Source organism: Sorex fumeus, unplaced genomic scaffold (genome assembly GCF_029834395.1).
Source record: "Sorex fumeus unplaced genomic scaffold, SorFum_2.1 ptg000051l, whole genome shotgun sequence".
In the NCBI taxonomy this organism is placed as follows: Eukaryota; Metazoa; Chordata; class Mammalia; order Eulipotyphla; family Soricidae; genus Sorex; species Sorex fumeus.
In genome coordinates, this window is record NW_026606108.1 from 15171055 (window position 1) to 15195957 (window position 24903).

At 44.7% G+C, this 24903-nt stretch overlaps 2 protein-coding genes across 8 annotated transcripts in view; one reads left to right on the forward strand and one right to left on the reverse strand.

The window, feature by feature from the left end:
- Positions 1-1706, reverse strand: part of TCERG1 (transcription elongation regulator 1) — a 54193-nt gene extending 52487 nt beyond the window's left edge. For all 6 annotated transcript variants that reach the window (XR_008793881.1, XR_008793882.1, XM_056124284.1 and 3 more), the window contains exon 1: positions 1620-1706. Coding sequence is in view for 4 of the 6 variants with exons in the window: in XM_056124284.1 (XP_055980259.1) it covers positions 1620-1678 (59 nt within the window). In the remaining 2 variants the exon portion in view is untranslated. The remainder of the gene's footprint in view (positions 1-1619) is intronic.
- On the forward strand, positions 769-12970 carry LOC130032738 (FUN14 domain-containing protein 1-like). Of its 2 annotated transcripts, none has more exons than XM_056124287.1 (2): positions 769-782; positions 12143-12970. In XM_056124287.1, the coding sequence occupies exon 2, from the start codon at positions 12169-12171 to the stop codon at positions 12631-12633; it is 465 nt and encodes a 154-aa protein (XP_055980262.1). In that variant the 5' UTR covers positions 769-782; positions 12143-12168; the 3' UTR covers positions 12634-12970. The 2 variants fall into 2 exon arrangements, with proteins under 2 accessions (XP_055980262.1, XP_055980261.1); XM_056124286.1 differs by lacking the exon at positions 769-782 and adding an exon at positions 1854-1955.
- Positions 12971-24903: the final 11933 nt, after the last annotated feature.

Below are 24903 nucleotides of genomic sequence, written 5' to 3' on the forward strand. Positions count from 1 at the left end.
TGCAAAACAATATTCCCAAATAAATTCGAGACCATTAAATAAATCATCTCTTCTTGAGATCAGAATCTCAAGCGGGACTTTTGTCTCTTAACTAGCACAGTGACCCTGAGAATGCATACTGATCACTCCTGAAGTGGATTCAAGAAGTTGAGCTTCTGTCCTGAAATAAGACAAGTTAATTATACTTACGCCCTAAAGTCAGGATTTCGGGGGGTGACAATTTTAGACTCCAGGGGCCCGCAAGTGACGGTAAAGCGGGTAGGGCCCTTTGCCTCCGCGCCGTAGAGCGGGTTCGATTCCCGGCACCCCATCTGGTGTCCCCCCTCCAAGCACTGCCAGCACTGATCCCGGAGTGCAGGGCCAGCAGTAAGCCCCGAGCAGCGCCGGGTGTGGCCCAAAATCCAAACAAGGAATGAGACAGTTCTAGCAGATATTCCCGCGTCCACCCACCCCTTCCTTTCTCCTCCCCCCCAAAAAAAAACAACCCCAACCTGAGTAGCAGTACTCACTGACACTTCCCTTCATCGCGCGCTCTAGGCAAGGTGGGGGGTCCCTTACACCCTCCCGCCCCCCCCCCCTTTGCATCTTCAAATACCACCAACAAACAGAAACCTCCAGAGTGGGAAGTGAGCCTCTGAAAATGACACGGGGTGGGGCTGGGCAAGGGTACCAAACAGACATCCTAACTGCTTCCTCCTCAAACACCGCCGGGGAAAAGTTCCCCCCACCCCAACCCACCTCCCTCTGACGTGCCCACGTCTCCCCCACCGCGAATTCCATAGGTAGCCAGAGCGCCGCTGGCGAGGAAGGAAAGGTCACCGCAATCTTTCGCGCAAGGGCGAGCGGGAACCCGGCCGAGCCTGCGGGCCGCTGCTGCGGGGTCACATCCCGCCGCCTTCGCCTTCGCCGCCGCCGAGGTGGCCCTCCCGCAACCTTCTGGGAGGAGGAAGAGGAGGCGGCTCAGTCTCCTCACCTGAGAGATGGGCGCGCACCGCGGCCCACCCGGAGGGCGGTGGGAGGCGGCCCGGCGAGGGGCCGCGAGCGGGGCCCGAGGCCGGGCGGGCCGGGCGCGCCGACCCCCCCACACACACACACACCCGAGGCGAGGATGGAACGACGGCGGCGGCGGCTATTGTTGTCAGTCAGCGCTGGGGGCCGGGGGCACGAAAGGATGCGCGGCCCGGGGAGCTAAGGCGAGCCGAGCCGGGAGAGGCCGGGAGCGCGGGGGGCGCGGGCGCGGCGGCGGCGGCGGGCCGGGGGCCGCGCGGCGGAGGCCGGCCGAGACCCACAGGCACGCGGCTCCGACGGGGGCGCCCTCCCCGGGCCGGAACGCCGGGCGCAGCCTGCCGCTCCGGGGGCCGCGTAGGGAGCGCGGGGGGCGCCCCGAGGACGCGCGGGAGGCCGCGGCCTAAGCCCGGGCCGGGCTCCCATTCAAGCCGCCTTCCCCTTCCCCCTGCCCCCAGCCCCATGCGGTCCCGGCCCCGAAGCCGCCGCGGACCGCTCGGCGCCCGCCACCCCCACTCCCGCCACCCCTCCCCACCCCGGGGTCTCCGCGCGGCAGGCCGAGCCCCCCCGGGACGCCGGCGAGCCGAGAGGTGAAGAAGGGCAGCGCCCCTTACCTGAGCTCCCCCGGGTTGAATCGCTCACCGTCCCCCCCGTCCCCGCCACGCTCCGCCATTACAGAAGGCCGCGTTCACCCACCCGCCGACTGGGACGACTCGATTGGCCAGGCTGGTCGTCAATCCCGTGCGAGGGAGGCGGGAGTAACAGCGAGCTGTCCGGGGATTGGCCCATGTTTCTATCAATCCTCCATCTCGGGGCGGTACCTACCTTGCTACTGGTCCAGGGGCCCGCCGACTTTGAAAGCGGTTTGGAGACAGCCGGTGGATTGGTCGCTCAGGGGCTTTATGGGAAATGGGACTTGAGTAACGAGGAACCGCCGGCGCCCACTCTAGGTAGGCTAAACTAGGTCCTCCTACTTACTGCCGGGCCTCGGGTAGCCACGTGTCTGTCGGCTTCCTGGAAAGCCAATTGTGGAGCCATGTTGGCCACAAACTGGCTATATTGGCTTAGGCTAAGACTATTTCCACGGCGTGAGCCAATCAAATCACGACCTGGGACGCGTGTAAGCCAATCAGAGTGCCGTAGAAACAAGCAATTTCCCAGCTTCTCCGAGAGAACCGTCTGAAGGCCCCACCCGGTTATATCCCTGTGATTAAGTAGATTATTATTTAACTGCACGATCCCTCCTAAATGGTATTGGTTGGTTGCATACTGATGGGATTATTAGTTGCTTTATTAAGATAAATTGGGTAAAGCAAGATTGAAGTATTTTTTTTTTTTAAAAAAGCGTCTCTCCTTCAAACTCAAAATATTCTTGTCTGATATTAGTGAAGCTGACCCAAAGAAATGAATTAAAAGCCAGAAAACTTGTCTGGGCAGGGATGGTTAAAAATGCTGAGAATGCCCTTTTTATCTTGTCCTAAAGGATAACAGGGTAGGAAACCTTAATCAGAAATCTTTATTTGCAATTACATCAGAGCGTGCCTCAGGGGACCAGCCCATGAGTGAATTTACTGATTACCCTGGTGCCTACCAGTCTGCAAACCACCCTTCCTAAAAAAAAAAATATATCATTTCTTTAAAAAAGAAAAAATAATTAGGGCCATAGAGATGGCACCAAAAACTACATGTATGAGTTGTATGCAAGAGGCTCAGGTCCAAGCCATGTACAGCAGGAAAAGATCCTCGATCGCAGAGATGGGAGTAGCCTCCGAGTACCGTCAAATATTGCCCTATCTAAAAAAAAAAAAAAAAAATTTAGATTCTGACTTTTCAAACGCTCCGTGAAAATAAACGTAATCATAAAGGAGCACGAAATATGAAATCATAAACAAAATATTACTTGTACCAACCATCCCTACCAGCGCTGTTCTAAGTGCTTTAGATTTGTTATCTTTTAGGCGTCATATAAACGCCAAAAAAGGTGCTTACTATGAATAAACCCGTTCTTGAAATCCAGGCCACACCCGGTGGTGCTGTGGGTGGGGGGAGGGAGGGGGGGCTATTTCTGTTCTGTGCTCAGGAGTGACCCCTGGTGGTGCTGGGGAATAGTGCGAGAAAGGTGCAGTTGGGGAAGAGGGATTCTAACCCTGGTCAGCCACATGCAAAGCCAGCACCTTACCTCCTGTGTCTATCTCTAGGCCCCAGAAATACAGTTATTTTGTACTCAATATTGGTAAAACATACTGAAACAGTCTCAGAATCTGTGAATCATTTTTTTGAATCAGAAAAAATAATGAGACTCAGTACACCGTTAAGAGACAAAATGAATTTTTCTTTAATCAAGCTTGGTAACTTTTTTTAATCAGTATTTTAGATATTAGCCATACAGAACAGAAAAGCAAATACTATGCAAATGCTATACTGAGCCTATAGCCACAATTGAATTATAGCCTAACACATCAAAGTGAGATGAAGCGAGGATTAGAGTGTAAAGAATGAAGTCACCATTCAGAAGTGACTCGAGAAGTGATTCCAATGGAAAACTGGATTTTGTTCATTGCTAACATTTTTAAGCACCACTCATGTAGGTTCTTTGCATAGACTATTTTCTTCAACAGTTCTACATGCAGACATATTGTCCCCATTTCACAGCTGGGAAAACAGTCTCAGAGACTCTGATAAGCAAGGTGACATTAACAGAGTTGATATAATTGAAGCCAGCATTCAGGTACAGGTCCTCACACCAAAGTCAGTGGGAAACTACTAAGTCTTCCAACAAGAAAGACAGTATGTGCCATCTCTTCCTGTTTTCAATGCAAATACTTTTAGAAGATTCTCCTCTATTTTCCTCATGAATTCCCGATTGATAGAAAATTGTTCAGTACTGTGACTTTGTTCAGTACTGTTCAGTACAGTTCAGTACAGTTCAGTTCAAAACATGTGGGCATGCAACACTAGCGTTTTGGGCGTGCATTCAGTGACTGACAACCGCCTCCCCAGGCCAGCCAACAGTGATGGATGAACCGAGGGGAGGGAGGAAAGAGGAACAGGGACAAAGGAATGGGGCGACAGGCTGCTTGGTAATCAATGACCATTTACTTTCTTCTTCAACGTAGTTATGTAGAAATTGTGAAGGGTGAAGGTGTATATAGGAGGGGTTGAACATTGTCATAACAATAAACAGATGTAAAGCCCCTTCAGGAGAAGTTCTAGATTAACTCAGGGACAAAATCTCATCTGGGGATTCAGCACTCTAGATTACTAGAAGATCCACTCAAGGGTAGGATCCCATCTAAGGACTTGCTTTCTCTTTTCCTTAGCTAGTAATCGATTTAAACAACCATAATAAATTTACTTCTTACTACTATTTCTGTCATTTTGTATGAACACAGTAAGAGATATATTAAGTTTAAAGTTAGGCTCTTCCTAGGGACATCTCGCTATATATCCCAGACTACAGTCCTTAGACCAGGTTAGTCTTTCCTAACCCCAGCAAGGGTTTTTTTTTTTTTAATTAATTTTTATTAGTGAAATACCATGAAGTACAGTTGTAGACTTACAAATTTTTGTGCTTGGGTTTCGATTATACAATGATCAAATACCCCAGTGCCCATTTCCCACCACCACGGATCCCAGTATCCCTCCCACCCCCATCCCCCCCCCATCCCACCCTGCCTCTTTGGCAGGGCATTCCCTTTTGTTCTCTCTCTCCTTTTGGGTGTTGTGGTCTGCAAAAGAGGCATTGAGTGGCAATCATGTTCGGTCCATAGTCTACTTTCAACATGCATTTCCCATCCTGGGAGGATCCTCCAAACACAGCAGGGTCCTTATTCAGTTACTTCTTTTTGGGTCATGACAGAGTTTGTTCCATGACTGTGCTCTTAACATTATTCTTCTTATATCGCTTAGCAATGCCAGGCTAACTTACAGCTTGCCCTGGTTCCGTCCAGTCCCTCACCAGGACCCTCCTTTTGGAGGTGTTAAGAAGTAAGAGCAACTGAGGTTTAAGTAAATATGATGAATGCCCAGGAGTAAATATTTTTTGGAGTCATTTAACTCCCATGTTAATTACAAAAGCATGCCTTCCTGTGTCTATACTAAAAGGACATTGGTAAACCATGCAAAGGACATAAAGGAAAGAGAAAAGCAATATAGGATTATTAGTGCCTGATGGAATTGGGTGTGCCTCAAGGAGTACTTTGGTGGGAGTAACTCAATAAACCTAAGCAAGCTCCCTACATGAGGAGCAAAGATAAATCAATGTTACCAAAAAAGTACTATAAATCTAGTACTCTCTATTATGCAACTATTATGCAGCCTACTCCTTACTGGAAATAAGAAATGGAGAGGGAGCACTCAGAAATGGGGCTTATTGGTCAGTATAGCTACTGACCACCTCACCTGCTGCAGTATGGTGGTAAATGAGATTGGGATTCTAGTCCTGGCTCTCCTACCTACTAGCTCTAACATTCGGAGCTGCTAGTCACTTGACTTACTATAGTTTCAGCTTCTCTATTTGGTAAATAAAGAGTTGCTATAATAAAGGTTACGTATTGGTTGAGTTCCTGCTAAGATGTCAAACGTGTTCTATAAGTCTCATTTAATAACTTTTAAAAATAATTTTCTATCTGTTAAACACTGTTTTAGATCTCTAAATATATTAATAAATAGAGTTGAATGTTTATCAATACCCTGTCACGTAAGCATCACTATTTATTTCTAGTTTATACATGATGAGGCACAGAAAGGTTATGAAGTGTGCTTGAGTCTTACAGCTAGTGAACAGCAAAACCAGAATACAAATCTAGGCAGTCAGATGACAGAGTCTACATTCACAGTGATCACTTCCAACCAGTAAAAAGAATATTTAAGCTTTTTCAAATTACCATTGTCCTATCTACATGTCTCAGGGCAGTGAGACACTTTTCCAGATGACATCTCGATTACATTGGACAATCAGTCACTCCATTATTCTGTTATCTAATTACAGGACAAGAAGTTGTCACTTCTTTCCTCTAATTTTTACCTCCCTAGGTAAGAGAAACTCAATCATTGTTTTATTTTAAGCCATTATGTAGAGAAGCAGCCTTTGCCTAGCATAAATGGGGCTAAGAGCTGAACAGAAATAAAGGCACACTTGTGAATATATTGAGTCCTAAGATGTCTTAATAATAAGACATACATATGGGATAGCAGAAGACAGAAAATTTCTATATTATAGTATACAGTTCCCTTCAATAGAAGTCAAATTCTCTATTCAATCAATGCAGAAATCTGCTCTAGTCAAAACATTTAGGATTGCAAGAAAACAGTTTCCTACTACTTTAAAACAAAAAAACAAACACTGTCCTCCTGTTGCTCATTGATTTGCTCAAGCGGGCCCAGTAACGTCTCCATTGTGAGACTTCTTGTTACTGTGTTTGGCATATTGAATACTCTCGGTAGCTTGCCAGGCTCTCCGAGAGGGGTGGAGGAATCGAACCCGGCTCAGCCGGGCTGGCTGTGTGCAAGGCAAATGCCCTACCACTGTGCTATCTGTGCTCCAGCCCTACTACTATAATCAGTAGATAAAAAGGAACAGTTCCTGCTTTCACTGGGACTAGAAAGTTAAAAAGACCTAAAGGTCCCCTGCCTTTTCTTTTCCGTCTCATGGCCCATGTAGCTTTTCCTCAATTATATTGGCCTATATGCACTTTATCAGTTCATTAATCCTTCTGCTAAATCACTTCTCCCCTATCATGCCTTTGCCTATTAGTTAAATTTACTATTTTTTTTTCTTGAAAAAAGAAAGTAGTAGAAGAAAGTGTTGGTTCTCAGGGCTTACTCCTGGCTCCATGCTCAGGGATCACTTTTTCAAGCTCCAGGGACCAGATGGGGTGTTGGGGATCAAACTCAGGTCGGTGAGTGCAGGCTAGTGCCCTACCCACTGTACTATCTCACGGAAGTCAGGGGTGGGCGATTTCTCCCCTACCATTGTTCTTCTTGGAGTCTGCCAGTCATGCCCATGAACTGCCTCTGGCACCACATAAGCTCATTAATTGGCCATGATCCAGAGACTCACAAATAAATCTCAGAAGAGATCAACAAATTGCAGAGATGCCTCCATACCCCAAAGTGACTATCCAGTTAGAAGATTCACGACCATCCTGTTATTCGTCGATTGCCTCGAGCAGGCCCCAGTAACGTCTCCTTCGTCCTAGCCCTGAGATTTTTTAAAAAGTGCCATATTCAAGGCTCTTTCAGAGTTAGGAGAATGAGACCCATCATTGTTAGTGGTATTTGGCATATTGGGTATGCCATGGGGAGTTTGCCAGACTCTGCCTTGTGGGCAGGTTACATTCGGTAGCCTGCCAGTTTGTCCAAAGTAGGAAGGAGATAATAAGATGTCATAATAAGATGTCGCGCGGCCACAAATGTGGCTGCGTGCTTCCAGGAGCTGGGTTTTATAGTCTCTGAGTCTTGGCCATTGATGGGATTACACGGTGCCAGGGGGCCAGTTGGCGGGTGTGACCCCCGCCTACTGGAATTTGGAGGATCTGGGTGGAGGATGCTCAGCCCCAATCCGAGTAGGCTTGGAGATCTCAGTCCCGGGACCCACATGCCTCTGTTCCTCTGCCAGTACCTTCATGTGTGCGGAGAGTGGTCTCAGCATGGTGGTGGCTGGTTCTGGAGGTCTTTGGCTGCTGGAGCTCTGGTCGGGGAGGGGAGGAAACTCAACCCGCTCCCCTCCGAGGGGCCCCGGCGAGGACAACCAGGTGCAGGGGCAGGCAGGAGACTCTGTTAGAAGGTTAGAAGGTTAACTTCAGCTATATGACCTTATTTAAAATTTTAGAATTCCTGGAGCCCACAACATCTCATACCTTATACCACTGCTATACCAGGAGTAGCACATCACATTTGATGGAGTGTAAAGTAGAAGGCAACCAATCTCGATTGAAAAATTTTAGCACAGGGGCTGGAGCGATAGCACAGCAGGCAGGGCATTTTCTGTGCACGCGGCCAACCCGGGTTCGATTCCCAGCATCCCATATAGTCTCCCGAGCACCGCCAGGAGTAATTCCTGAGTGCATGAGCCAGGAGTAAAGCCTGTGCATCGCTGGGTATGACCCAAATAGAAAAAAAAAATTACTACAAAAGGCTTAACCTGTAACAACATGTTAGTAATCTCTTATACAAGAACTTAATGACTCCAGGGTGAGATACAACGATCTTCACACACTTTCTTCTAAGGGAAACTTTTTTGATCATTTTTAGCAAATTATTCATATAAGGCAATAACAAACTAAATTATTTAGGGTCGCTATTGGGCCAGTCTTAGTTGCTGGTTGGGAAAATTCAAAATAATGTTGATGGGAAGGTGTAATGTTGGTGGGAGTGGTGTTGGAATATTGAATGTAGTAAATTATTGTGAACAACTTAAAAAATACAAGCATCCTCATAAATCAAATTAAGATAACAAAGTAGCAAGTAAGGCCTTTTATTGTAAAGTTCACACTGATAGTTTCTGTAATTATTATTGTGATGATGATGATTTTTGCATCATACCTGGCTATGCTCAGAGCTTACTCCTGGTTGTGTGCTTAAAGGTCACTCCCATATGATGCTGGGGATCAAATCTGAGTGAACTGCATGCAAAGTAAATGCCCACTAAGTGCAATTCTTAAAATATGAAAACCCTGATAAATCTCTGTGTGTTTTCGGAAGGTCCGGCAGCGCTCTATCTCTCCCGCCGCCTGTGATCGGTAGTCTCAAGCCGTTTCCCCACCCCAGGGAGGTAGATGGGCAGGCGAAGGAACAAACGAGGGCCAGGCTGGTTGGTATCAATTGTAGTTTATTCCAGTTTTCACTCTCACCTCTGATTCTGCCCTCTGGAGCCCAAGCTCCCGAGCCCAAGCCCATGCCTCAGCTTGAGCCTCAGCTTGAGCCTCTGCCCGAGCCTCAGTCTCTGCTCTCTCGAGCCCAAGCCCTAGCCCGAGCCCAAGTTTAAGCTTGAGAATGAGTCTGAGCCTCAGCCTCCTCCTCAGCCTGAGCCTTCTCACTTCACTCTTTCTCAAACCCAAGCCCCCTTTGAGCTTCATTTTTCATTTCATCATCCTGTTATTCGTCGATTGCCTCGAGCAGGCCCCAGTAACGTCTTTTTCATCCTAGCTGTGAGATTATATTCAAGGCTATTTAGGAGAATGAGACCCATCATTGTTACTGGTATTTGGCATATTTGGTACGCCACGGGGAGTTTGCCAGACTCTGCCCTGTGGGCAGGCTACATTCGATAGCCTGCAAGTTTGTCCAAAATAGGAATGAGACAATAAGATGCCATAAAAAAAAAAAAAGTTCGGATAAGATGTCGCGCAGCCGCAAATGCGGCCGCGCGGTTCCGGGATCTGGATTTTATAGTCTCTGAGTCTTGGCCGCTGATGGGATTACACGGTGCCAGGGGGCCAGGTGGTGGGTGTGACCCCCGCCTACTGGAATTTGGAGGATCTGGGTGGAAGATGCTCGACTCCAATTCGAGTAGGCTTGGAGGTCTCGGCCCCGGAACCCGCGTGGCTTTGTCCCTCTGCCAGTACCTTCATGTGTGCGGAGAGTGGTCTCAGCATGGTGGTGGCTGGTTCTGGATCCCGGACAAGAACAGTGCAGTCTTCTGCCCCCGCGCCTGGGTGTTCCTTCCCGGAGCCCCTTGGAGGGGAGCGGGTTGAGCTTTCCTCCCCGCCCCGACCAGGGCTCCGGCAGCCGAAGACCTCCAGGACCAGCCACCACCATGCTGAGACCACTCTCCGCACACATGAAGGTACTGGCAGAGGGACAAAGCCACACGGGTTCCGGGGCCGAGACCTCCAAGCCTACTCGAATTGGAGTCGAGCATCTTCCACCCAGATCCTCCAAATTCCAGTAGGCGGGGGTCACACCCACCACCTGGCCCCCTGGCGCCGTGTAATCCCATCAGCGGCCAAGACTCAGAGACTTTGAGCTTACAGTCTTAGTTTATATAGCAATCACGTAGGGTGGTGACACAAAGGTGGGTTGAACATTAACAAATCAGCAAAGAGAGGTAAGACCACTCCTCAAGGAGATTAACTCAAGGACGAAATCTCATCTAAAGAGATTTATTCCAGATTACTAGGAGATCTGCTCAAGGGTGGGATCCCAACAAGGGTGTATTCTTTCCTCAGCTAGTAATCTACTTAAATAGTTGTAGTAAGTCTACTTCTGATATTTCTAGCAATGTCATTCTGTATGACCACAGTAAGAGATAAACTTACAGTTTTGTTCTTCCTGAGGACATCTCACTATATATTCCGCTATATATATATATATATATATATATATATATATATATATTACAGTCCTCAGGCTAGGTTAGTCTTCCTAGTCCCAGCAGGGTCCTAGTCTCATTGTTACTTACTTTTGGATCATGACAGCATTTGTCTATGATCGTGCCCTCAACTTATAGTTGAGTATCATGGCGCTTTGGCCTGGCCCATTTCGATGCCAGGGTAGCTCACAGCTTGCCCTGGGTCCATTCAGTCCCTCGTTGGGACCCTGCTTTTGGGGTACTAGGAACTAAGGGCAACTGAGTCAAGAAAGCAGATGCCCAGGAGTAAATATTATTCAGAGTCAATCAACTCCCAAGTTACAAAGCATAATATTAACTGTCTTCCTGTGTCCATACAGAAAGGACATTGCTTTAAGGTAAACTATGCAAACGATATAACTTACAGTACAAGTTCAGTATGGAGGATCTGTTCTTACAAGCTAACAGAATCTGATTAGGGGAAAAAGGTGATTAACTGACTGGGGAGGAAAGCACAGAGAAGAGTTTACAGATAAACAGAGGAATGGGAGTAACTGTGATGGGTGTAACCCATAAACCTAAGCTCCATGTGGCAATGTTATTCTACACTTCTGGTTCTATACCCTAGAAGAGAGGGGTTCCTCTGGAGAAGGACTTCTTCGTGTAGGTTAAATTGAGGCGTCAACTTGAAAGATACCAGTCCACAAATACACTGAGGTACCAGCAGACATCTGTTTAAAACATGGCTGCTGAGCTGGAGCAATAGCACAGTGGGTAGAGCGTTTGCCTTGCACATGGGTGACCCAGGTTCGATTCCCAGCATCCGATATGAGCACAGCCAGGAGTAATTCCTGAGTGAAGAGGCAGGAGTAACCCCTGTGCATTGCCAGGTATGACCTAAAAAGCAAAATAAATAAATAAATAAATAAATAAAATAAAACATGGCTGCTAAGAAACGCAGAGGAAACAAAAAATAATCACCATTAGCACACCACAGTGCTCGCTGCTACACACAAGATCCTTAAGGGATGGGTAAAATTATTTGGTGAAGGGGCTGGGAGGTTGTATAGTGATCAGGGCCTAGCTTTTACCCATCCCTGATACCACATGATCTCCCAAGGATCACCACGTACAGCCCTAAAGATGCCCCAGGTACTGCCAGATGTGGCCTTGGTGTTCCCTGGCACTGTGCAGAGGCTGAACAAAAAGCATTGTCAGACCCTACCACTGAACTACTGGTCCAGTTGGCTGAATATCACAGGGCCTGGCCTGGGGGCCCATGAGCACCTTTTGGTATCTGCTGCCAAAGCATGCACTGAGCACCATTTGGGAATCTCACAATCCCACACCAGAAAGAAAGAAAAAAAATCTAAATATCTCCAAATATCTCAGTAGGCCCAAAACATCTCCATCTAAAAGTTTTTAAAATAACGTTGTGGGTTTTTTAGCATGCAAATTTGCTTTTGTCGTTAATAAGTGGTAAAATTGTTTATATATACCAAAGAATTGTTTGCAAATAAATTACTTATAGTCATAAAAAAATTTTGGGGGGTCACGCCCGGCAATGCACAGGGTTTATTCCTGGCTCTGCACTCAGGAATTACCCATGGCGGTGCTCAGGGGACCATATGGGATGCTGGGAATCGAACCTGGGTCAGCCACGTGCAAGGCAAATACCCTACCTGCTGTGCTATTGCTCCAGCCCCCATAGTCATAAAATTTTTAAATCTATCAATCTGGGTGTCTGGTGAAAATTTCTCCGGTGAATAAGTTGCAAGTGAAAAACATTTAAGAAGTCTTGTGCTAGCCAATGCTTACAGGTAACTTTTCCATATAAAATTTCAGCATGAGAGCTGGCCTCCAGTGGTATCATGGCGACCCGGAACCCCCCTCCCCAAGAACATGAAAGTGACGATGAATGTTATGAAGCATTGGATTCAACTGAGCATGCAAGAAGACATCACTGGTGGAATCGAATGTTGGGTCGCAGTTCCAGGCCTGCCGTAGAAAAACACTCTGTCGCCTCCCAGATTGTAATAGGTGGAGTGACTGGCTGGTGTACGGGATTTTTGTTCCAGAAAGTTGGAAAACTTGCAGCAACTGCTGTAGCTGGTGGCTTTCTTCTCCTTCAGATTGCCAATTATAGTGGCTATGTTCAGGTTGACTGGAAAAGAGTTGAAAAAGATGTAAAAGCAAAGCAACAGGTTAAAAAACGAGCAAATAAAGCAGCACCTAAAATCAACAGTAGAATTGAAAAAGCAACAGAATTTATCAAACAGAACACCGTGATCACCAGTGGATTTGTGGGAGGCTTTTTGCTAGGCCTTGCATCTTAAGGATATGAATGTGCTTAAGACGAAGTGAAGTGGAGTGAGGTGAACTTAAGTGAAGTCACCATGAGAAGAGAAATGATGGTGACAAAGGATCTCAACATCGTGTGCCGCCACTTTCTGCAGGGAGACGAGAAACAACTAGCTGGACGGTATCAAGCTCACAACTTAGCATTTTCCCATTAGAAGCTTGGCAAACTATAGTATCTGCTATAAAACAATCTGTATGGTTTGTGTACAGTAGTATTCCTGGGCAAAACATGGCTTTCATTAGTTTTTTAAAATATGCATTTGTTTAGAAATTAGCCAACAGAATATCATCATTGAATAAGTATGGAGAGAAAAAAAATTGGTTGGCTATATTCCCCAGTGAACTACTATTATCCATGTTTCATTTAAATAAGATGTTTTTCGTTGTGCTTTATAATATATTGGCAATATTTAAATAATTGTATTATAGCTTCAACATTAGGGCTGACTTTTTTTTTAATTTACCTAAACTAAAATCTGAATGCCCTTTTGTGGAAGAATTTAGAAGTCATAGAATCATTACCAGTATGTAAGTTGTCTTTTCTTGCAACTCTTTCTTTGCTTATGTAAGTGTAGTAAACAATATCAAAGAAGACTCTTATTTGATTTTTTTAATGTAAAATCATAAAAGTATTTAAGCCTGCCCCTGAGTTTGATACTCAGCACTGTGAAAAAAAAAAGCCAAGTACATAAGCTATTTTAATCCATTTATTTATCCTTGTAACTTGTACAGAAGTAATTATTTTGAAGGTTCATATTGTTAGGTCACTGACTCATATTGTTAACTGAGTGAACTTCCTTTCTTCTTAAAATCCTAACTATTATGTTGACCCCTTTTCAGAAAGGCAATGTCATGTGACATACTTGGTATATTACAATTTTTAAAAATTTGAACAACAGTTACTTTCTGTTATGAAAGTTGTAGCTTAAAGAGAATTGTCTCCTTGATGTAATCCATAGCTTCTGAAATTGTGGACTGCAACCCTGTATTGGGTCACAGAACTGAATGTGGTAGTGGTGATGGTGATGGGGTTCATAAAAAATTTTTAAATTTGTTTTAAAATAAATTTCTTTATGATTTATCATCATTAAATGTTTGCTTTATATACTTATTTTAAAATTTTCAGCATGAAATTAGATATTTCTGTTCATTTTACCTGGGTTTAAAAGTAGTGATTAAATACCCCTTTTAGACCTCATGGGAAGGGGGGCGTTCCGGTCCGTCCTTCACGCCCTACCAAGGTCACCAGTTGCCCCCCACGAGCGGCTCTCCAGCACGGCCACAGCCCCAGAAGCACAAGGACTTAATGCAGAACCCAGCAGCTTGGAGCAGAAAAGTGAAAGGACTATACGTTAATCCAGGCCATCATGTCTGCCCGGAGGGGAAAGGGTGTTGCTCCCTTCCGCCCTCCTCCCTCTGGAAAGAAAGATGGCGGCCACATGGGAGCCTTGTGGACAGCAGGTATGAGCCGGGGGTGTGGGGGCGACTAAAACCTCATGGGTCGGGGGGCGTTCTGTTCTGTCCTTCACGCCCTACCGAGGTCACCAGTTGCCCCCCCGCGAGCGGCTCACCAGCACAGCTACGGCCCCAGAAGCACAAGGACTTAATGCAGAACCCGGCAGCTTGGAGCAGAAAAGTGAACGGACTATGCGTTAATCCAGGCCATCAAGTCTGCCGGAGGGGAAAGGGTGTTGCCCCATTCGCCCTCTCCTCTCTGGAAAGAAAGATGGCGGCCGCATGGGAGCCTTGTGGACAGCAGGTATGAGCCAGGGGTGTGGGGGCGACTAAAACCTCATGGGAAGGGGGGCGTTTCGGTCCGCCCTTCACGCCCTACCGAGGCCACCAGTTGCCCCCCACGAGCGGCTCTCCAGCACGGCCACGACTCCAGAACACAGAAACCAATTTCTTAACTATCTGACTTTCAGTAGAAATACTTCCAGGGTCAATAGGTAAAATAGCAGAAATCCAAAACCAACATTTAATTCTTGAACCCAGCTGTAGAAAGCAAATCACTTCACAATGCTTTTTCAGCATGTCTGATTTGGGGGGGGGGGGGTAAACTCTAAATAATAGTGGTGAATCTTTTATTGGAACAATGAATCTAATCAAAGCAGATAGAGTGTTAACTAGAATTCATTTGCCTCACAGGGACTGGGAGGGGTGGGGGGTGGGGTTTTATTGGGATTCTTCATGGTAAAAAATAAGTATTGGTAAAGGGAAATGTGTTTGATATTTGCATGACTGAGACCTAAACCTGAAAGCTTTGTAACCTTTCCCACAGTGATTCAATAAATAAAATAAATAAATAAATAAATATCCCTTTTAGGGCTGGAGCGATAGTACAGAGAGTAAGGAGATGCTTGCCTTGCACGCAGCAGACCCAGGTTAGATCTTCAGCATCCTATATGGTCCCCCAAGCACCACCAGGAGTAGTTCTGGTGCAGAGCCAGGAGTGACCCCTGAGCATCACTGGGTGTGACCCAAAAAAACATTAACAAAAAAATACCCCTTATCTGGCCGAAGCGATACCATAGAGAGAAGGGTGCTGGCCTGGCACATGGCTGACCTGGGTTTGATCCCCGGCATTCCATACAGTCCCTCAAACACTGTTAGGCATGAATCCTTAGCTCAGAACCAGGACTAAGCCCTGAACAGTGCTGGGTGTGGCCCAAAATCAAACAAACAGCAAAAGCCCAGGAAAACTGGGGTTGGAATGATAGCACAGCAGGTAGGGCAGTTGCCTTGCACACAGCTAACCCAGGTTTGATTTCCAACATCCCATATGGTTCCCGAGCACCACCAGGAGTAATTCCTGAGTACAGGACCAGGAGTAACCCCTGTGCATCACCAGGTGTGACCCAAAAAAGCAAATAAATAAATAAATAAAAACACCCCTTATCCAGATCAACCTACAGTTACTAGAACATTGGGGTGGGCCTACGTGGGGATGGGGGGGTGGGGCTGGGCCCCACCCAGCAGTGCTCAAGGCTCAAACCAGGTCACCCATAACATAACCCCTGTGCTATCTCTCCAGCCTCTACTAAACCATTGTTTTTGTATCCCAGTGGTGGTTTTCACATGCTTGGGAACGTCATCAATATTCAGTCATTGGGGGCTGGAGCGATGGCACAGCGGGTTGGGCTTTTGCTTTGCACACGGCCGACCTGGGTTTGATTCCCAGCAACCCATTTGGTCCCCTGAGCACTGCCAGGAGTAATTCCTGAGTGCAGAGCCAGGAGTAACCTCTGTGCATCACCAGGTGTGACCCAAAAAGAAAAAAAAAAATTTAGTCATTGTCCATATCAAGATCAGTTTAATTTTTGTCAATTCCTTATCATCTTATACAAAAATAGAGGGATTTGTTAGAGGATTTGTTTTTTCAAATTGTAAGGGATGCATAAATATCTTAAGCGTCGTAGTTTCTGATCAGGCATCAACAGATGTGGTGCCTACCTTTTGTCCAGTTTATCCACTTTTCACAATTGCAGACACCTTTCCCATTTTCTATTGTGTTGAGAAAGTGTTTAACAGAAACTCCCCAGCCTGCTGCAAGACTTCGAATTGCCTTTTCCCCATCTCTGGAGAAGTCTATGCTCTCTCTCTCTCTCTCTCTCTCTCTCTCTCTCTCTCTATCTATCTATCTCTCTCTCTCTTTCTCTCTCACACTCACGCACACACACACACCACCACCACCACCACCACACCACACCACACACATTTCTCTACATTAAGCTATTTTACTTCACACACACAAAAAGACCTCGAATTGCCATTGCCATTTTGGGATGAGTGTCTACCATGGTTCTGAATTAATCTTCATTGAAAACTGACTTGAGTCATAACCCCAAAGTGGAATTTGTAAAAAAAAATGGATTTTTAGCAATGAACTGATGTAATTTGAGGAAAAATAGGCGTGTATATAACACGATTAAAAAAATCTATAAGAACAGTTAAAAAAAATGAACAGAGAGGTATGCCAAATCTTGTATGGCAGGGGTTGCTACCAACTAACAGTTCCTAACACCCCAGAGAAAATGCTCTCTTTGGATTCTCATAGATGGGGTGGCCATGTTAACTACCTGAGAGAAAAGCATTGGGTAGAGCTGGTCGGGAGCTTTTTAAAGGACAGATTAACATCATGAAATTGAACACAACACAGTCCAAGATTCATGTCAATAGCAAATTGATTTCATAACCATAATGTAAAGATGGACTTGAGAAAACCGTTCAGCAGGATACTTGACTGGTTATCTTGTGTAGGATTAAGTTCCATAATGAAGAGTACTGAAAATGATCATAAACTTTGCTCAGTGTGATGACTCTTAGTGGTACTCATCAAACTGCCAATTGAAACTACATAATTGTCTGAAGGAAAAACAAATGCATTAGTATTCTAAAGATCAAATATTTCTAGCTCCAGAGAAAAAAGTAATTCCAAGCCTCTCCTTCCTTGGAGAGCAGCTGTGCCTTGCTATTCCCCAGGCATGTCCTGTTTGGTTTGGTTTGGTTAAACGTGAAATATCTTTTATTGTTGAGCATCATCAATAAATGCAGTTTTACAAACAGTTAATAAAAACCTGAAAGAGCTCTATTATGTAAAATAGCTCTCTGTGTATCTTTAAATAGAAGGATCACTATCATGTAAAATACCTCTACAGATCGGTAAATAGAAGACATATTAAACATATAGTAAGAATAAGGCAGACAGCTTATTTGGCAAGGATGTCACTGTTCTGCAGTGGATTTGTGAAACCTTTCCCGGAGCATACTTGTACTTATTAGGAAAAATTACTCCTTCTCTTCTTCACGTCCCTTTCCTGTCAATAAAATTCATTATCTTTGTCTTCAGTTTATTTTACAAATAGGCAAAATTACTGTAAGTAAAATAATAGTTATAGTTATTGCTTTGTGTCATTGAATTTCTACCAACACTTAACTTTTTGAATTCTTAATCTGTCACATATTTAGAGAAGTAAATGAAAATCTCCCAATCCCAATGTTTTTCTATCCATTTCTTCTTGTACCTCCTGTAATCTTTATGAGTGCCCATGTTGTGCTGGCCATTTATAGCTTTCATTTCTTCCCTGTGAACTACACCTCTTACTGCGCTCTTACTGCAATAAAATACCCTTCTTATTTCCTGATTTTTGGCCCTTAGTTCAATTTTCTCTTCCTTTTAGGTAAGAGCATTATCCAGTGATTCAGTTTTATTTGTAATTTTTTCTGGTATGCCTTTGTCTGCACATTCAGTTAAAAATTAAGTAGTTCAGGCATATCTCTTATGTATCTCTTATGTGTAGCACAAAGGTGAATTTAGCTTTGTGCTAAAATTTAGAACAGAGTACTTTTTTCTCAAAACTTAAAAATTGTCAGTTTTGAGAGAAAAAAAGTACTCTGTTCAATGGCAACCATTCCTAATTTTCCAATTGCTTCTCAAACCTGTCTGGACCCTGACATAGCCAGCAGCAGTGCTGGAGGTGCAGAGAGTGGGGGGAAAGGAAAGAAGACATCCCCCAAATCCCACCGCTGGCGAAGGCTGTGGCACTTGGGCAGCTGATGTGTTTAACTGCATTCATGGAGTCACCTGCATGGAGTTGAGGAGTTGAGGAAAGCCTGGGTTTGTGATGGTTACACAAGCATTAAAAATCATTTACAGACTGGTCAGTGAGGATCCATCTCAAGGTGACAAAAGAATTAATAGAACTGCTTCAGAGACTTATGTAAAATCAAATATATTTCTAGGCCCAGTCACTGAATTTATCTTTTAGGATTTTTTTCATTTTGTTTTGTTTTGTTTTGTTCTGTTTGGGGGCACAGCTGGCAGTGCTCAGGGGCTTCTTGGGGCTCAGTGCTGAGAGTCACTCCCAGTGGTGTGCGAGTGGTTGGTGACGAAACTATCAACCACCCCCCATCAGATAGACTGTCAGGTCCATGAGAAAAAGACAAAAGACGTCCTGTTTGCACTAGTAGAATTGTACAAGAAAAAAACCTTCAAGCCCATCAAAAAATGGGGAGAAGAAATGAACAGAAGCTTCCTCAAAAAAGGAATACAAATGGTCAAACAGCACATGAAAAAATACTCTACATCGCTAATCATCAGGGAGATGCAAATCAAAACAACAATGAGATATCATCTCACACCACAGAGACTGGCGCACATTCAAAAGAACAAAATCAACCAGTGCTGGCGTGGATGTGGGAAGAACTCTTTCACTATTGGTGGGAATGACAACTGGTCCAGCCTTTTTGGAAAGCAATATGGACATTTCTTCAAAAACTAGAAATTGAGCTTCCATACAACCCTGCAATACCACTTCTGGGAATATATCCTGAGGGTGCAAAAAAGGACAGTAGAAATGACATCTGCACCTGTATGTTTATTGCACCTTGTTCACAATAGCCAGAATCTATTGGCTATTGGTTGGAAACAACCAACGTGCCCAAGAACAGACAGCTAGTCAAAGACATTTTGGTACATCTACACAATGGAATGCTATGCACCTGTTAGAAAAGATGAAGTACGAAATTTGCTTATAAGTGGATGGTCATGGAGAGTATCATGCTAAGTGAAATGAGTCAGAAAGAGAGGGACAGACATAAAATGACTGCACTCATTTGTGGAATATAAAATGACATAATATGAGACTGACACCAAAGGACAGAAGGTCCAGGAATAATGCCCCATAGTTGGAAGTCTATCTCATGAGCTGGGGGAGAAGGCAGCTGAAATAGAGAAGGAATCACTAAGACAATGATGGTTGGAGGAATCGTTCGGGATGGGAGATGTGTGTTGAAAGTAGACAAAGGACCAAACGTGATAACCTCTCAGCATCTGTATTGTAAACCACAATGCCCAAAAGTAGAGAGAGAGTATGGGGGAAGTTGTCTGCCACAGAGGCAGGGAGAGGGTTGGAAAGGGGAGGGTATGGTTATACTGGGGACATCGGTGGTAGAGAATGTGCACTGGTGGAAGGCTGGATGTTTGATCATGACCCAAATTCAAACATGAAAGTTTTGTAACTGTATCTCACAGTGATTCAAGAAAAAAAAAAAAGACGTCCTGTTTGACAAGAACTTCGATGTCCGTAGCAACTACCATGGACCTTCCATTTAAATGAGGCTGTAAAGGACATTAAAGGATAGGAGTAGATAATGGATAAAACGGAAATATTTGTTAAAAAGTAAGTTTTACTTTGGTGTTCTGTTTTGGGCCCCACCCAGAGGTGCTCAGGGGTTCCTTTCTACCTCAGTGTTGAAGGGGACATTGCAGAACGGGCCTCCCACATTCAAAACCAACCCTCCTGCCCTCGAAACTGCCTCAACGCCCAGTTTTACTTTTGGAACCTACAGTGTGTCAGAAACTCACTCTAACTATGCTTTGGTGAAAATTAATAAGTCAAGTTCAAGACTTTAGTTTTATAAAGGTAAAAGGTAAAGGCCCTCCCGTTGATCGTCGATTTGCTCGAGCGGGCCCAGTAACATCTCCATTGGAGACTTTGTTGTTACTGTGTCTGGCATATCGAATATTCTCGGTAGCTTGCCGGGCTCTCTGAGAGGGGCGGAGGAATCGAACTCGGGTCGGCCATGTTGGCCGCTTGTAAGGCGAACGCCCTACCCACTGTGCTACGAGCAAGCATTAACTTGGAGCTAACTTTATAGTTCATACTTATTTTCCTAAACTATAGAATCTTTCAATGCTGTTCTTTTTCTTTTGAAACAAATGTGTGTATTTTTGCCAGGGCCCAGAGTAGAAAAGAAAGAAAACATCTGCGTTTGAATAAATGTTGATTATTATTGTGCAGATTCTCTAAGCTTACATCCCTTAATATATCCTTGGAAAAATGTAAAATCTTCAGTGTGGTTGGTAGTTTTATCACTATACCACTTAGTCCCAACATAGTACTGTTCCCAAGAATTTCAACCCATTTGAGAAATATGAATCTGTCATTTGGAAATTGATTTCAGCAAAAGTTATTACAGGATCATCCTTTTACAGCTACATAGAAGATTAAATTCATATGAAATGCCTACTCTCCCTTGGAGTTATAGGAACATTTTCAGAAGCTCCTGAAAAGTTCCAGCTTGCAGGAACAAAGTTATTTTCAACAATATATTTACTCTTGCTTGATCATATGATTTTTAAGTTGGTGGCAGGGGGCTTTGGTGCCACACCTGGGGTTGCTCTGGGGCCATTCCTAACTCTATGTGCTTATGGGGACCATGTGGCACTGGGAATTGATCCCTGACTTCCTGCATCACAACCTGTATTTGGCCATTAAGTTATATCTCCAGCTTCATTTGAGAATTTTTAATGAAAAACAGAACAAAACCAAATTCATGCATAAGAGTACTTCACTAAGCTAGAGTTCAGGCTTTGCACCCAGGAGGGTTCAATCCCTTAATCACTGCAGGATTGACCTCCAAGTACTGAGCCTGGTATAACCTCTGAGTACCCCTGACTCTGGCCCCAAAACAAACAAACAAAAAAACCAATAAAAAAGCACTGTAGCACTGTCCTCCCGTTGTTCATCGATTTGCTTGAGCGGGCCCAGTAATGTCTCCATTGTGAGACTTGTTACTATGTTTGGCATATCAAATACCTCATGGGTAGCTTGCCAGTCTTTGCTGTGCGGGCGAGATACTCTTGGTAGCTTGCCAGGCTCTCCAAGGGGAGCGGAGGAATCAAACTCAGGTTGGCCGTGTTGGCCACGTGCAAGGCAAACGCCCTACCGCTGTGCTATCTCTCCAGCCCTATAATAAAGTATAATTATATATTATATAATGTCATATAAAAGAAATAACAATAATAATCACGGTATCACTGTCATTCCGTTGTTCTTCGATTTACTCGAGCGGGTGCCATTAATATCTCTATTCCTCCCAGTCCTGAGATTTTAGCAGCCTCTTTTTACTCGTCTTTTCCCAACGATTGGAAGCTCTTTCAGGGTCAGGGAATGAGGCCTATTGTCGTTACTGTATTTGACATATCGAATAAATTTAAAATTTAAAAATAAACAATAAAATAAATTTAAATTCTAAAGTCCAGTTAAAAATAGAGATGTAAAAAAAAAGAGATATTAAAAATAAATAAACAACCCAGGTCGGCCACGTGCAAGGCAAACGCCCTCCCCACTGTGCTATCACTCCTGCCCCCCACCCCCAGCCCTTTCTTAACGGAAGTATTTTCTCCTTCTAGTGGCTTAACTGCCAGACGTGGTCGCCAGTACGTATGGCAAATACGTGGCGACTCGCCATGCCGAGTATCAACCAGGCCCTAGTCCAGCGGGACCGGGCGTTCGCTTCGCGGGTCCCTGCCCAGGTTTGATCCCGGCATCCATGGAGATGCATGCGTGTCCCCCTCTCTTCTCCTCGTGCCTTTCCCAGGGTGACAGACTGGCGGCAGGTGGGTGGAGCCTCACTGACCAGGTGAGTGTCCAAGCCCAGCCTCTGCCAGGAAACTGAATCTGCCCACATAGGTACATGCAGACCCCAAAGCCCAGGCCCTTGGTCTGCTTGTTTATTTATTTATTTACTTGTTTAACAATTAAAAAAAATCAAATATCCCACCCCCAAGAAACCACATTCCTATACATAAATGTGGGAGTTAAGAAACTGTATGTACAAGTGGTACTACATGGAAAGTATCATGCTAAGTGAAATGAGTCAGAAAGAGAGGGACAGACATAGAAAGATTGCATTCATATGGGGAAAATAAAGTAACAAAATAGGAGACTAACACCCAAGAATAGCAGAGATAAATACCAGGAAGTTCACACCATGGCTTGGAGGCCAGTCGCACATGCTAGGGATAAAGGCAGCTCAGATAGAGAAGGGAGCACCAAATAAAGGGTGTTGGGAAGATCCTCCCAGGATGGTAGATGCATGCTGAAAGTAGACTATAGACCGAACAGGATTGCCACTCAATACCTTTTTTGCAAACCACAGCACCCAAAAGGAGAGAGAGAACAAAAGGGAATGCCCTGACACAGAGGCAGCGTAGGATAGGGGGGTGGGGGGTGAGAGGGATACTGTGGTTAGTGGTGGTGGAGAGTGGGCACTGGTGGAGAAATGGGTACTTGATCATTATATAACTGAAACCCAAGCACAAAAATTTGTAAGTCTACCACTGTACCTCGTGCTGTTTCACTAATAAAAATTAAAAAAAAAAAAAGAAACTGTACATAAAGAAAACAAAACAAAACCAAAAAATCAATAAATGAATGGTTGGGACTTCTGGACCATTGGGAAATTTATGCCAAAAACAGTAACAATAACGGATCTCATTCCCCTGACCCTGAAAGAGCCTCCAATACGGCAGCGTTGGGAAAGACAAGTAAGGAGAGGCTGCTTAAATCTCAGGGCTGGGACAAATGGAGACATTACTGGCACCCACTCGAGTAAATAGATGAGCAACGGGGTGACAGTGATACAGTGATACAATGATTAATTTGAGACACTAACTGGTCACTTATGGACTTCCTGTTATGTGAGGGGGAAAAAGTCTGCTATTTTTCAAGCTGCTGCTTTTTGGGTTACACATGGGCTGAGCTCACCCTAATGGATAGCATCAGCTTCACATCACATGGTGCCTCTAACGTGTCATTGAGTCCATGTCTAGTAGTGACATCCCCAGGGACTGAGAAACCATGCCACAGACAACACCCGCTGAAGGAGAACCGCACAGCAGTGGGGTTCTGTGACTAAAACACAGGAGATACCAGATGTCCAAGACAGGGAAACACACAGAAGTGGGTTTGAGCCAGGGAGTGAGCAGGTAGAGAGACACCCTGGAGTATGTGGAGAGTGCTGAGAGCTGATAAGAGAACCCAAGGAGAAAGGGCCAAAGGGGCAGGTGTGAGTGTGCAGATGCATGCTGTCCAGTTAGAGATTGATGGGTCTGTGAGCCAGTGCACTGAGTGAGCAATGGACGGTCCGTGTGATTCCTCTCCCAAGCAGTATCTCTGCAAGTGACTGAGTTTTTAGCATGGTAAAACTGGGGAGGGTAGCTTTCAGATACCTGTAACAGTCCTGTCCCTTCCAGGTGGCAAGAGATACCTGGGGAAGGGGTCTGTGTGTGTGTGTGTGTGTGTGTGTGTGTCTGTGTGTCTGTGTGTGTGAATGTGAAATAAAAAATATTTTATGTGTAATTGACATATATTTAATTCTATCCTCAGAAAACAGGGACTATCTTTAAATTGACTACATATTTAGTCACAAAATCCACTCTAAATGCCACAAGGCCCATATGATGTAGGTACCACCCTTGGATTACAAAGAAAATTAGCTGAGAAGACAGGCAGGCCCTGATATCTGGAATTTAAGACTCTAGAGGCAGAATATCAGAAGTAAAATTGTGATTTAATTAGAAAACACTGGTAATGTTGCAACAAGTAACCATGGCATCCTCAGTAAAGTGAGACTCAGAAGAAAATTGGTGTTTTAATAATTACGCTAGCAAATCAGAAAGGATTAAAATAGATGAATTAACCACCTACTTCAAGAAGTCAGGAGAGAAATCACTGTCTCTGTCACTGTCCTCCCGTTGTTCATCAATTTGCTCGAGAGGGCACCAGTAACATCTCACAACAAATTGTGAGACTTGTTACTGTTTTTGGCATATTGAATACATCACGGGTAGCTTGCCAGGCTTTGCCATGCGGGCGAGATACTCTCGGTAGCTTTTCGGACTCTCCAAGATAGGCGGAGGAATCAAACCCTGGTCAGCCGTGTGCAGGGCAGAAGCCCTACTCGCTGTGCTACCGCTCCACTCATTCTAAATAATTTTTAATTAAATTATTTCTTCTTCAAAATTCAAAGAACACAATGGTCTCTAAAATTCTGTACTTGACACCCCCAATTCCCCCACTCTGAACACATACAACCCTTCCCAGGATCAATACTAAATAACATCCAGGGGTTATTCAGTGCTCAGATGTCTCTCCTGACAGTGCCCAACATCCAGTGCTAAAGACAGAATCCAGGGTCTCCATGTGCAAAACATGTACTCCAGTCCTTCACATTATAATTTCCCTGGCCCAACATATGACATTCTAATATACTCTCTCCATAGGAGAGAAATCATAAACAGCAAAAGAAGAAAAAATAAATTTAGAAATATGAAAGCAAAAAAAATCAAAACATGAAAGTGATGATTCCAATGAATTTTTTTTTAACAAATTAAAATATGCACCACAAGTTAGCCTGGTCAAGAATTAAAATAAGAAAGTATATATCACTGTCACTGT

Coding starts and splice junctions, on each gene's coding strand:
- LOC130032738 (XM_056124287.1), top strand. CDS start 12,169: ATGGCGACCCGGAACCCCCCTCCCCAAGAACATGAAAGTGACGATGAA.